This window comes from Erythrolamprus reginae, chromosome 8 (assembly GCF_031021105.1).
Source record: "Erythrolamprus reginae isolate rEryReg1 chromosome 8, rEryReg1.hap1, whole genome shotgun sequence".
Lineage (NCBI taxonomy): Eukaryota > Metazoa > Chordata > Lepidosauria > Squamata > Dipsadidae > Erythrolamprus > Erythrolamprus reginae.
In genome coordinates, this window is record NC_091957.1 from 12,108,890 (window position 1) to 12,121,730 (window position 12,841).

The following is a 12,841-nucleotide window of genomic DNA, read 5'->3' on the forward strand; positions in this document are numbered from 1 at the left end:
TGAATTAGCACATTGTACCAAGCACATATTATTGAGACTGAAAGATGTGTGAAATTTGGAATGGTATAAGATACAGACGTCCTTTGTCCTCCCTGCTTTGATTTCAACTCTAGAAGATTTGAACAGAGAGATAAAGACACGATGAAAAAAATAATGGGTGTGAAAATAAAAAATTGAATATCAATACTGATGGCAGAGGCTTAATTTAAATACAGAATCTAATGCTTTTTCTCCCCGCCCTTTCCCATTCCTGTACTATTTTATTTGCATTTTGTATTGTGATGATCTCAATAACATGTGTGAATAAAAGAAAACCTTGATTGAAAAGTGGGAGAGATGGACACAGCCCTTTGCCAAATATTTCTTCTGGTTGGCATTTTTTTTTTAAAAAAAAGGTGGATTTTTAAATTTTCTTTTCGTTCTTTCTTTCTTTCCCCATATAATCCCTTTGGAGATTCTTCAGCAGGATGTCACACAAGAGGTAGTTTTGTTATGGAAATCGAGTCAATAATTTTAACAACTAGAACAAAGACATTTTTTTTTCATACACAGGAAAGGAAAATTAAAAAAAACAAACAAATAAAAACAAATACAAATTATAATAAGACATTATCCTATCCCGAAGGCGGCTCAGTTGAGGTTCACGGGTGCCCACGGGAAGGTCATGATTCAAAGTCAGCCAGCAGTTTCTTGCCCAGGGGTGGAAGGGAGTTGACCTTTAGGGCAGTTTTTATCAACCTTTGGCAACTTTAAGCTGCATGGATTTCAAGTCCCAGAATCCCCCCAGTCAGCGTGCCGGCTGGGACTGGAAGCCCATGCAGATTAAAGTTGATAAATACTGCTTTAAGCTCCCTGAAACCATGGAAAAGAAGTCCAGGAAAGAGACCTGGAGGATTTGAGCGGGAAAGGGTGGACAGTAGCAGCAGGGCGGGCTCTGGGTTCTATTTAAATACACATCCCTGAGTTTCGGTGGGCACTGCTCAGGTGACCCACCTGGAGAACCCAGAACCCCTCTGCCGACAACCGTCAGAACGCCGAAGGAGTCTCCGGCAAGCATTGTCATCTACAATACCACAATTTTTTTCTTTTAAAAAAACAAACAACCTGTCTACTAGTCCCTTTTTTCTCTCTCTCCATCTCTTTGCCTTGATTGCCGCCTCAAAAGCCCGATCCGGGAACCCGCCTCGGTCTCTCCGCAGACTGGGGGTGTGATGATGGGTTTAAGGAAAGAGGAGATTGAGAAAGGGAGGGGGAGGCAGGGTGCTGTTTGGGGGAGGGGGAGGCAGGGAGGAGAGGGCTGCTTTTCTGCTTTTAGAAATAAGGATTTTAAAAAACAAAACTAACAGGGAGGGGGAGCAGTTCAAGTTTAGAAAACAGCGATGGCGGCAAGACGACGACGACGACGAAAGAGAAAAGTTGGTCTGAAGGACTTAAGAAGTGGAATGTCGAGCCCGTATCCTGGGAATTTGAAAAGAAATTCCCGGGGGGGTTTTCTTGGCAATGATACAGAAGTGGTGGATGGGGCAGGATAAAACTGGGAGGAAAAAATTATTTCTTTGCTTGCGGAACACAGGGGTAAAGAGGCAGGAAGCCTTTGCTATGATTGTTTACATTCTTTATGTCTGAGATGACCTGAAGCCACCACTCTCAACCGCAGCCATTGGCAGGCGGGTGGACTTTTAACTCCCAGGATCCTCTCCTCCTGTCAAGCAAGCCCCCCCATCAAAAATTTAAAAAGAAGAAGCCCATTATCAAGGATGGCAGCTCTCCCCTGCCCTGTGGTAGATATACATGCAGCCCCTTTAGCGAGAAGAGAAATGGAAAAGAGAATAATCGTGAGAGAAGAGCGGGGCATCCTTCAAACCAAATCCATTTACGGGGAGGGGGAATCGACCTAGAATCGTTCTACGTTATCTAAACTACATTCCTACTTTTATTCACCTAATACCTGAGTTCCTCAACACCTTACATTCAGTTTACCCTGTTTGACAATTCTCCTCCGAGCCCTTCCGCAGGCCGGGATGACAGCGGCGTTACCGGCAAGGCCAAACGTTACTTTCTGGCATCCACTATCTTTTAATTCCCCTATTTCCCGCTCGCAGGGCAGAAGAGAAAGGCATAAACATTAAGAATGCCAATGGCGAGTCTGCAACTGTGGACCCAAAGGTCCAGGAAGCGTTGCCTATCCCCTTCTGTGGAGGTCTTTGAAAGCGGAGGCTGGAAAACGGGGAGGTGGGGTCAAATTCCTGCCTCAAACCTGAGGGCGGGCTTGTTTCCAACGCTCGGGGCTTTTCTTCGGCCGTGGCGACAGCTCGCGAGTGATCCTCCGCGATGAAACACGGCCAGCCAGCAAAAAAAGTAACGCCCGGTCTTGTGGTAGGGACAGCTCTTTGCGGAGGGGTGGGGGATGGATAGGAAAGAAAAACGTAACAAAAAGAAAAAAGAAAGAAAGAAAGGAGGGAAAATAAAAACGTGATGAAACAAAAATGAGCTTCCCCCCCCCCCCCGCCACCCGAGGAAGTGAGAGACCCGTTTCGGATCGCGCCACTGCCCGCTGAGGTATTTTCTAGTTTCGAAGGAAGGAGGGGATATTTTCCTGAGAGAAGAAAACAGCCACAGTGTGGCTGTGGTAAGAGGTAGCTCGGTCTGCCCCAATTGGGGAGACCCACGGAGCCACGGAAAGACCCATCAATCCTGGCCACGGACTTTTACCCGTTCTGCCTTGCTGCATCTGTCAGCAACCGTCAAGTGGGGAAGGTGAGCCAAGCCCAGTCAGAGGCACCATCCCAGGAGCAGGTACCGTGTCCCCCCCTCCCCCGGACTCAAATGCAAGAGGCTGAGGAACCTGTAACCAGGTTTGGGGTGGGGGAATGCAAGACTTTTTGAGGGGAGGGGGTTGAAGCCTTCAAATTATTTCCTGGCCCCTGTTAGGCAAGGCGACCCCCTTCCTGGATCGGTCTCAGCCCAGCTAATCGCCTAGAGATGCGCCAAGCCTTGGGGCGAGCGGGCTTCAACTTGATTGAGCCACGTATATGGGGGTAGAAGAGATAGCATGACCCCCGGCGGCAGGGCCTGGATCTGAAACAGCTGAGGAAATTCAGGAGGCGCTTCCCCCCCACCCCAAAACTGGGCTGAGGTAAAAAAAAATTGGTGGGGCTGAGGTAATTTTTTTTTTCTGGGGCTGAGGTATTTCTTTTTTTTTGCTGGGGCTGAGGTAAATTTTTTTTTGGGGGGGGGGGGACGACAGGCAACGGCCCACTCGGATGTGACCTTGAGGTGTGAGCTGCAGTATTCTCAGGCAGCACCTTCTCCTTGAGGTAGTCTTAGTCATCGGCCCAAAGCCCACCCCCACCCCGTTCCCTCCCCAGTACAAAAAAAGAGAGAGGTCTATTTCCCCCCCTCAACCCCCCCCCCCAAAAACACTGTAACTAACATCTTCACATTCTGTAAACTGTGAGGGGTCGATCCCCCCACGCATACCCCCACACCCAAAAGCAGTGATGCTGGCGGGTTGGAGGGGAAGAAGGAAGGAAGGGGCAAAGAAACCGTGCAGGAGGGGGGTTGAAAAAAATCATACATTCAACTCTGTCGTGAAATAAATATTAGAGGGAAAATGAGTCAAAAATGAAACGAGCAAAAAACAAAACAAAAAAAATCAATCCCCTCCTTACACACACACACACACACGCAACGACAAACGGCTCAGAAGAATGAACGGCATTCCTTTCGTCGCCAAGGATTCTTGTTGGCCCCTGCCGAAAGCTGCTGTTGGTCCGCTCCGTTCTTTGCCGGGGTGTGTGCGTGCGGGTGTTGGGGGGCGTCGTGGAGCCCCTGGCCGGCTTCATTCCTTGTTCATGGAGGCTCTACAAGAGTGCAGGACGGCCTTAAAGAGGAGGGGGAGTTGCTCCAGAGGGACGTTCACCATTTTGCCTGACAAGGGAAGAAACCCACCGTGAATCATGGCTACCAGACCTTCGCAATGCTTTATGGCCCAAACTGTAAAAGTGGTTTGCAGAGTCAGCATTTTGCCCCTAAATAATTTGGGGTCCTCGTTTTACCAACCATGGAAGGACTGCAGGAGGAATCAACCTTGAGCCGGCCAGGATAGAACTCCTGGCAATGAGCAGAGTTAGCCTGCATTGGTGCATTCTAACCACTGCTCCACCACAGTTGAGAGAGAGAGAGAGACAGACAGAAATAGATACATAGATATTGATGGTAGATAAATAGACAGACAGATGGAGATAGAAAGAAAGAGAGACAGACAGATTGATATAGATATAGGACAGAAGGAAAAGGGGGGACATGATCGAAACATTTAAATATGTTAAAGGGTTAAATAAGGTCCAGGAGGGAAGTGTTTTTAATAGGAAAGGGAACACAAGAACAAGGGGACACAATCTGATGTTAGTTGGGGGAAAGATCAAAAGCAACATGAGAAAATATTATTTTACTGAAAGAGTAGTAGATCCTTGGAACAAACTTCCAGCAGACGTGGTTGGTAAATCCACAGTAACTGAATTTAAACATGCCTGGGATAAACATATATCCATCCTAAGATAAAATACAGAAAATAGTATAAGGGCAGACTAGATGGATCATGAGGTCTTTTTCTGCCGTCAGTCTTCTATGTTTCTAGATAGTAGGTAGGTAAGTAGACAGGCAGACAGGCAGAAAGATATTGATGATAGATAGATAGATAGATAGATAGATAGACAGACAGACAGACAGACAGACAGACAGACAGAAAGAAAGAAAGAAAGACAAATCAATATAGATGGTAGGTAGGCAGGTAGGTAGAGAGACAGACAGACAGAAACAGACAGAAAAATATTGACAAAGACAGACAGATATAGATGGTAGATAGACAGAACGAAATGGATGGATGGATGGATAGATAGATAGATAGATAGATAGATAGATAGATAGATAGATAGATAGGCCTGTTTTGCTGCCGACAGAGTCAGACAGTGAATTGTCCTCTGCAGAAAGAAGTGACGGTGAGATGGAGGAGGGGGGCTTGGAAGACAGCCCAGGAAGAAGTCAATCACCCTTATCTTCCTTAGATTCGGATGAGGAAATAATGATAGACCCACGCATGCGTAGAGCTATGTATAGGAGTGAACAGCTTTAAAAGTATTATAGGAGATAATTGAGTCCACATGTGGTTGGGTGGGGTTCAAATAATTAGGGCTGCTGTTAAATTGGCTGCGTGCTGGCCTCGCAGTGTGGAGATTGTCTGATTGTACTGGTTTGGACTGTGACTTGCTGTTTCAGGACTCTGTTGATTTTTCAAGACTTGGAAACCAAGGCAGAGCAAAGCGTGTGTGTTTCAACTCGTGGAAGAAGGAGGGCTGTGACGTTTCTTCACAGCTGCTAGCTAAGTACTTAAGGACTGTTTAAGGGGTTTTTACAGCCTACAAGTTTGTTTTGGGGAAAGTGTTCTTTGTCATACAAAAAGGGTGCTTTGTTTCTTTTGAATTTTGTGATAAAAAACATTGTTTTTAAATTTTCAAGTGTGTGTCTGACTTTTTTACCCTTGAATTTTCGGGAGGCTCATACCATAGAGCCCGGCTGAACAATGTGGAGAAGGGAAGAGAAACTGCCTCCTCCCTTCCTGGAGAATTTGAGAGCAAGAAAAATGAGCAACCAAGATGCCCTCGCTTGGCTTAGGACCTGTGGACTATTGGTTTCCAGAAGTTCTGGGTTAAAAACAAGCCCAACGTTCTCGAGATGTTCCTACAAGCTCTAGAAGAGCAACTGGGCGCTTAGGGAAACCTTTGAGGTTTGGAAATGATGTTTGTCAACCTTGGTAACTCTCAAGGTATATGGACTTCAACTCCCAGCATTCCCCAGCCGGATGGGAGTTGAAGTCCATGCGTGGTAGAGGTGCCAAGGTTAAGATGGACACAGCTTGGGAGACTCCCAACTTCCAGCCCAAGGAGTATCTCCTTACCTGGATGAGTTGCTTACCTGCGATGTACCGGATCTCCGGCAGACACATCATTAGATCCGGAAACCGGTTTGGCTGGTGTGGGTATTTGAACTCCACGAAGTCCTGGCAGACGTACCAGTATCGCTTGTTTAGCTGCTCCAGCTGGGAGGAATTGGTCAGGCCCCGAATATCTGGACGATGGAGGAAGAGGAGGAAGAAGGGCCTCAATCTATGAAGTTGTCAATTATTGTGGTTAGCTCTGGCCCAGCTCCTGCCCCAAGGACTGTGGATGTGGGGGAGACATCCACATGCCGCAGGCCTATTTTGCCTCCGGTGGAATCTGCTGATGAAGGCTCCTCTGACCAAGAAGACATGAGTGACAAGGAGGAGGAGAGTGTGGCAGACAGCTCAGAAGGAGATCAATTATCTCGCTCCTCCTTGGATTCAGAACAAGAGTTAATGATACAGCCATGCATGCGGAGAGCGATGCATAGGCAACAACTGAGAGATTATTATCAAAGAAAATGAGGCCACCTGTGGTTGCGTGGGGCTGTGGTCATTAGTGAGGCTGCTATAAAGAGCAGCCTGTAGGTTTGGCCATTGTGGAGGATTATCTGATCGTTGTGTTTCGTGACTGCTTTACTGACTTTGACCTTTTGTGTGCTGATTTTTCCCCGCTTTGAAACTAAACCAGGGCAAAGTGTGTTTCACTGTGTGAAAGAAGAAGGACTGTGAATTCCCTCACAGCTGCAAGCTAAGTATCACAGAACTGATAAGGGACTTGTACCAATTACCAGTTTGTTTGGAGACGAGTGCTCTTTGCTACATCAAAAGAGGGCTTGGTTTAAGTGAATTTTCATTATAAAGAACATTGTTTTGAATTTTCAAACGTGTGTGTGTCTGAAATTTGTATCTGTGAATTTTTGGTAGGATTCTACCAGAGAGCCCGACAGAGCATCAAGGCTCCAACACTGGGAGTTTTAAACAAGAGAATGGACAATCGTTTGTCTGAAATGGGATACAGCTGTGATGGCCAACATAGGCCAGTGATGGCCCACCTATGTCAAGGGTGCCACAGGGGGGAAGGGGAGACATATCTGCTGGACACAAGCTGTTTTAGAAGTTGCCAACTAAAACTTCATGAAAGACTTCATGAACTCCATCTGTATAGTCTGGAGGACAGAAGGGAAAGGGGGGTGGACATGATTGAAACATTTAAATATGTGAAAGGGTTAAATAAGGTTCGGGAGGGAAGTGTTTTTAATAGGAAAGTGAACACAAGAACAAGGGGACACAATCTGAGGTTAGTGGGGGGAAAGATTAGAAGCAACGTGAGAAAGTATTACTTTACTGAAAGAGTCGTAGAGGCTTGGAGCAAACTTCCAGCAGACATAGTTGATACAGTGGGACCTTAAGTTAAGAACTTAATTCGTTCCGTGACCAGGTTCTTAAGTAGAAAAGTTTGTAAGTAGAAGCAATTTTTCCCATAGGAATCAATGTAAAAGCCAATAATGCGTGCAAACCCATTAGGAAAGAAATAAAAGAAATAAAAGCTCGGAATTTGGGTGGGAGGAGGAGGAGGAAGAAGAAGAGGAGGAGTACAGTCACTACCAAAGGAAGAAGATGAGGTGAGGAGAATTTAAAAAATCCAAAACTTTAAGGCTTAAAAAAAGGGGGGGGACTCTGAGGCAGTGAGGAGCACGCGCCTCCCATACACCTGGCGAGAGGCTGCCTCCTATACACTGCGCCAGAGAGAGAAACCCAGGCGGGCGAGAGGGGGGAACCTCCCGTTCCTTTGACTGAAAGGCAGTGGCTGCTGCTGCTGCTACCGGCTTCCTTTTCCTTCCCATGCTGAAGGGCTCCCCTCCCCTCGCACTCGCTCGCTTTGTAGTCAGCGCCTTTCCTTCATTGTGGTGACTCCTCAGTTTGGCTGAAGCCGAGTTGATCCGGCCGGGGTGAAGCGCCCCCTTTTGCCTTTCCGCACCCAGATGCTCCGGGAGGCAACCTCGCGCCGGGTGTATGGGTGGCAGCGCAAGGGAGTCCCCACAGAGAAGTGGTTTATTCCCTCTCCAAGCGCCCAGAGAAAGGAAAACGCTTTGTTTGCTCTGGGCTGCGAAAGCCTCCTTAAGCGCCACCGAAAGGCTCCTCTGGCAGCCCAGAAAAGCCCGAGATGGCCGGGATTAAAGGGGGAATGGCAGGAAACTGCCACTCTCAAATTTCCTGGGAAATTTTTCCAAGCTTGGGTTCTTAAGTAGAAAATGGTTCTTAAGAAGAGGCAAAAAAATATTGAACACTCGGTTCTTATCTAGAAAAGTTCTTAAGTAGAGGTACCACTGTAAATCCACAGGAACTGAATTTAAATATGCCTGGGATAAACATAGATCCATCCTAAGATAAAATACAGGAAGTAGTATAAGGGCAGACTAGGTGGACCATGAGGTCTTTTTCTGCCATCAATGTTTCTAAAACTCTCAAGGGGATTTTTTGGTCAGTGAGCCGGAGGGGATGAGGCTGTTGGGAGATGTGATTGGCAACATCTGGAGAGTGCCAGGTTGTCCCTGCGTGCTTGCCATCTGGGTTTGTACCTTCTCCAAGCAGCTTGAAACCACCAGTAGAGTAGGACCATCAGTGCTTCTGCGCCAGGACAGAAGTCCAATACTTGCAGCTACTCACCTTGGTTGAGGAAATTTATGGCTTTCATGCAGGCATATTCCTCGTTGCTGACTTTCAACTGGCTGAACTTGCGATACAGGTAGATGAGTCTTTCCATAACTTCCATCCCTTCTTCGCTGAACCTTCATAAAAGGAGAAATATGAAGAAATATTTCCCTTTATTTGTCCTTACTTTCCTACTTATGAGCTTTAGGGAGGGCCCCCTTGTCCTAATATTGTGTGATAGAGAAAATAATTTTTCTCCATCCACCTTTCCTATCCCACGCATGATTTTATACACTTCGATCAAGTCACCCCTTAAACGCCGTCTTTCAAGGCTGAAGAGACCAAGGCGTTGCAACCTGGTTTCATAAGGGAGGGGCTCCAGGTCAAGCCATTCTCCAAAGCACCTGAGGGCAGGACAAGAACCAATGGGTGGAAACTAAACAAGGAGAGAAGCAACCTAGAATTAAGGAGAAATTTCCTGACAGTGAGAACAACTAAACAATGTCGGCTGGCGGGACCCAAGGGAAGAGCCTTCTCTGTGGCGGCCCCAACCCTCTGGAACCAGCTCCCCCCAGATTTTAGGATTGCCCCCTCCCTCTTTGCCTTTCATAAACTCCTTAAATCCCACCTATGCCGTCAGGCATGGGGGAACTGAGACATCTCCCCTTGCCTATGTAGTTTTATGTATGATATGTTTGTGTGTATGATAATGGGGTTTTTAGACTTTTAATGTTAGATTTGTTATTTTAGACTTTTAATATTAGATTTGTCATTGTATATTGTTTTATCACTGTTGTGAGCCGCCCTGAGTCTGCGGAGAGGGGCAGCATACAAATCTAATAAATAATAATAATAATAATAATAATAATAATAACAACAACAACAACAACAACAATAACAACAACAATAATAATAATAACACCAACACTCTGCAGTCTGCATTGGTTGCCGATCAGTTTCCGGTCACAATTCAAAGTGTTGGTTATGACCTATAAAGCCCTTCATGGCACCGGACCAGATTATCTCAGGGACTGCCTTCTGCCGCACGAATCCCAGTGACCAGTAAGGTCCCACAGAGTGGGCCTTCTCCAGGTCCTGTCAACCAAACAATGTCGCTTGGCGGGACCCAGGGGAAGAGCCTTCTCTGTGGCGGCCCCGGCCCTCTGGAACCAACTCCCCCCAGAGATTAGAATTGCCCCCACCCTCCTCGCCTTTCGTAAGCTGCTTAAAACCCACCTCTGCCGCCAGGCATGGGGGAATTGAGATACGCTTTCCCCCTAGGCCTTTACAACTTAATGCATGGTATGTCTGTACGTATGTTTGGTTTTATAATAAGGGGTTTTAACTGTTTTAGTATGGGTTTATTATTATATGCTGTTTTATTGCTGTTGTTAGCCGCCCCGAATCTGCGGAGAGGGGCGGCATACAAATCCAATCAATCAATCAATCATAACAACAAATCAGTGGAACAACGTGACCCCAGAAGTTGTGAATGCTCCAACACTGGAAGTTTAAGAAAAGATGGTTGATAACCATTTGTCTGAAGTGGTGTAGGGTTTCCTGCCTAGGCAGGGGGTTGGACTAGAAGACCTCAGAGGCCCCTTCCAACTCTGTTATTCAGATTCTGGGGTTGGCTGGAAGGGGGGGGGGAAGCCCCCTAGGACCTGTGTTTGGGTCAGCTCTTCTGCTTTGGTCTCTTCAGGATATGTCTAGCCCCCCCCCCCCCCCCCCCCCGGAGAGAATCACCGGAGGGCCCACCACGTGCTCTCCCCAAAGAGAAAAATCTGGCCGGCCTTTCCAGCTCCTGATAAGAGAACGGAGGAGATGAGAAAACCAGATGCTATAAATTTTACTCCCCTTGCAAACGTGCAGCTGGAGGGGTGGCGGGGTGGGGGGGGCTGTGTGGATGGGGGGGCGGGTTGAGAGGACCGACAGGGCTTGATTTAAAGGGGAGGGTGGGAGTTTTCAAGGCAAGTCCGGAGAAGCCCAGGGCGGGTCAAGGTTCCCAAAGGAAGAACAACAACAAAAGTGGGAGAGGCAGAGACACAGATGTGCCGGAGGGGAGGGGAGCCCCCCCCCCAAGGAAACCCAGGAGTCTCTTGGGGAAAGAGCAGACTTCACATCTGGAAAGGGGACTTTCTTTATCAGGGGGTTTTGCCCTGGGGAGGGGAGGGAGGACACACGGACGTCTTCAAAGCTGGTTTGGGGGAAGGTCGGAAGGAGGGGTTCAAGGAAACGGCTCACATCTGCAGGATGGGAAGTCCCAGAGGGGGGGTGGAGGCTCAGAATGGAGCCGGGAAGGAGGGTTGGCAATTGATTGGGGGTGGGGGGCATGGAAGGGATGCCTGGATCATTTGGGGGGGATGGAGGGGATGCCTTGATCAATTGGGGAGACGGAAGGGTTCCTTTGATCAATTGGGGGGATGGAGGGGGACCCCTGGATCAATTGGGGAATGGAGGGGACCCCTGGATCAATTGGGGAATGGAGGGGACCCCTGGATCAATTAAGGAATGGAGGGGACCCCTGGATCAATTGGGGAATGGAGGGGATCCCTGGATCAATTGGGGAATGGAGGGGATCCCTGGATCAATTGGGGAATGGAGGGGATCCCTGGATCAATTGGGGGACAGAAGGGATCCCTGGATCAATTAGGGAATGGAGGGGATCCCTGGATCAATTAAGGAATGGAGAGGATCCCTAGATCAATTGGGGAATGGAGGGGATCCCTGGATCAATTGGGGAATGGAGGGGATCCCTGGATCAATTGGGGAATGGAGGGGATCCCTGGATCAATTGGGGAATGGAGGGGATCCCTGGATCAATTGGGGAATGGAGGGGATCCCTGGATCAATTAAGGAATGGAGGGGACCCCTGGATCAATTGGGGGGACGGAAGGGATCCCTGGATCAATTAGGGAATGGAGGGCATCCCTGGATCAATTAAGGAATGGAGGGGACCCCTGGATCAATTGAGGGGGGGACGGAAGGGATCCCTGGATCAATTGGGACACAAACCAAAAAAGGCTCACCATCACTGTCCTAGGACCCAGTTGCCACCACAGAAAGCTTCCTCCTTCTCCAAAGCCTTTGAAGTAGGACGCCTAGCACTGACTGATGGTGTTACCTAGCTGGGTCGTGAAATGTCTTGCAAGAAGACAAGCAAGCTCAGAGAGCAATCAAGGACCCCGCAGTTCTCCTCCCCCTCCCTCATTCCCTTCTACCACTGATGGTGTTTCCTAGCTGGGTCTTGAAATGTCAACAAAGAAACAACCAAACTCAGAAAGTACCAAGGACCCTACAGTTCTCCTCTTCCTCCCTCATTCCTTTCTAGCAGTGGTGGTGTTACCTAGCTGGGTCATGAAACGTCTACAAGAAAACGACCCAGCTCAGGACACCTTCCTCCTCCTCCATTCTACAAACCCCATCACCTTCTAGCACTGATGGTGTTGCCTAGCTGGGTCATGAAACGTCTTGCAAGAAAACAGGGGAAGCTCAGAGAAGCACCAAGGATCCCACAGCCCTCCTCCTTTCCCTCCCTCTCCCCCTCTCTTCCATTCTACAAACCCCACTCCCCCCCTAGCACTGATGCCACCGCCTAGTTGGTCACGAAACGTCGGCCGAGGGAAACCACTCCGCTCAGAGAGCAACGAAAGTTCTTTTTTTTTACCTGTGAAGCTCGTCGTCGGAGGGCGAATACTTGGCCGTCACGTCCGCCAGGTCCCCGAAGATCTGCTTGCTGTAGACGGTGAGGGAGGAGAGGAGGATCAGCTCCTGCCAGGTGGAGCTCAGGAGGCAGGTGTAGTCCTTGATGGACAGCTCGCAGAAAAAGGGCAGCTTCTTGATCCAGGAGATCTGGCGGAAGAGGAGCTCATCCGCCAGCCGGCACAGCAGGGCAAACAGCTCGGCCTGGGTCACTCTGTACCTGCGGGAGCCGGGAATGAGAAAGAGGTTGGAAGTACAGTGGAACCTCGTGATACGAACCCTTCGTGATACAAACTTTTCTAGATAAGAACTAGGTGTTCAAGAACCATTTTCCACTTACAACCCCGAGCCTTCTAAACTGTAACCAAAAAAGGCAGGGAAAAGCCTCCGTGGGGCCTCTCTAGGAATCTCCTGGGAGGAAACAGGGCTGGAAAAGTCAGGGAGAAGCCTCTGTGGGGGCCTCTCTAGGAATCTCCTGGGAGGAAACAGGGCCGGAAAAGGCAGGGAGAAGCCTCCGTGGAGCCTCTCTAGGAATCTCCTGGGAGG

General features: G+C 48.4%; 1 protein-coding gene across 3 annotated transcripts in view; it reads right to left on the reverse strand.

Annotated features, from left to right (window-relative positions):
- Window positions 1–419: 419 nt before the first annotated feature.
- Window positions 420–12,841, reverse strand: part of NR6A1 (nuclear receptor subfamily 6 group A member 1) — a 97,897-nt gene continuing 85,475 nt past the window's right edge. For 2 of the 3 annotated variants that reach the window (XM_070758847.1, XM_070758846.1), the window contains exons 8-11: window positions 12,261–12,515; window positions 8,609–8,730; window positions 5,974–6,126; window positions 420–3,930 (exon numbers count right to left, since the gene is read on the reverse strand). In XM_070758847.1, the coding sequence (XP_070614948.1) occupies window positions 3,842–3,930; window positions 5,974–6,126; window positions 8,609–8,730; window positions 12,261–12,515 (619 nt within the window). In that variant the 3' untranslated portion in view covers window positions 420–3,841. The remainder of the gene's footprint in view (window positions 3,931–5,973; window positions 6,127–8,608; window positions 8,731–12,260; window positions 12,516–12,841) is intronic. The other variant, XM_070758848.1, reaches the window with a different exon arrangement.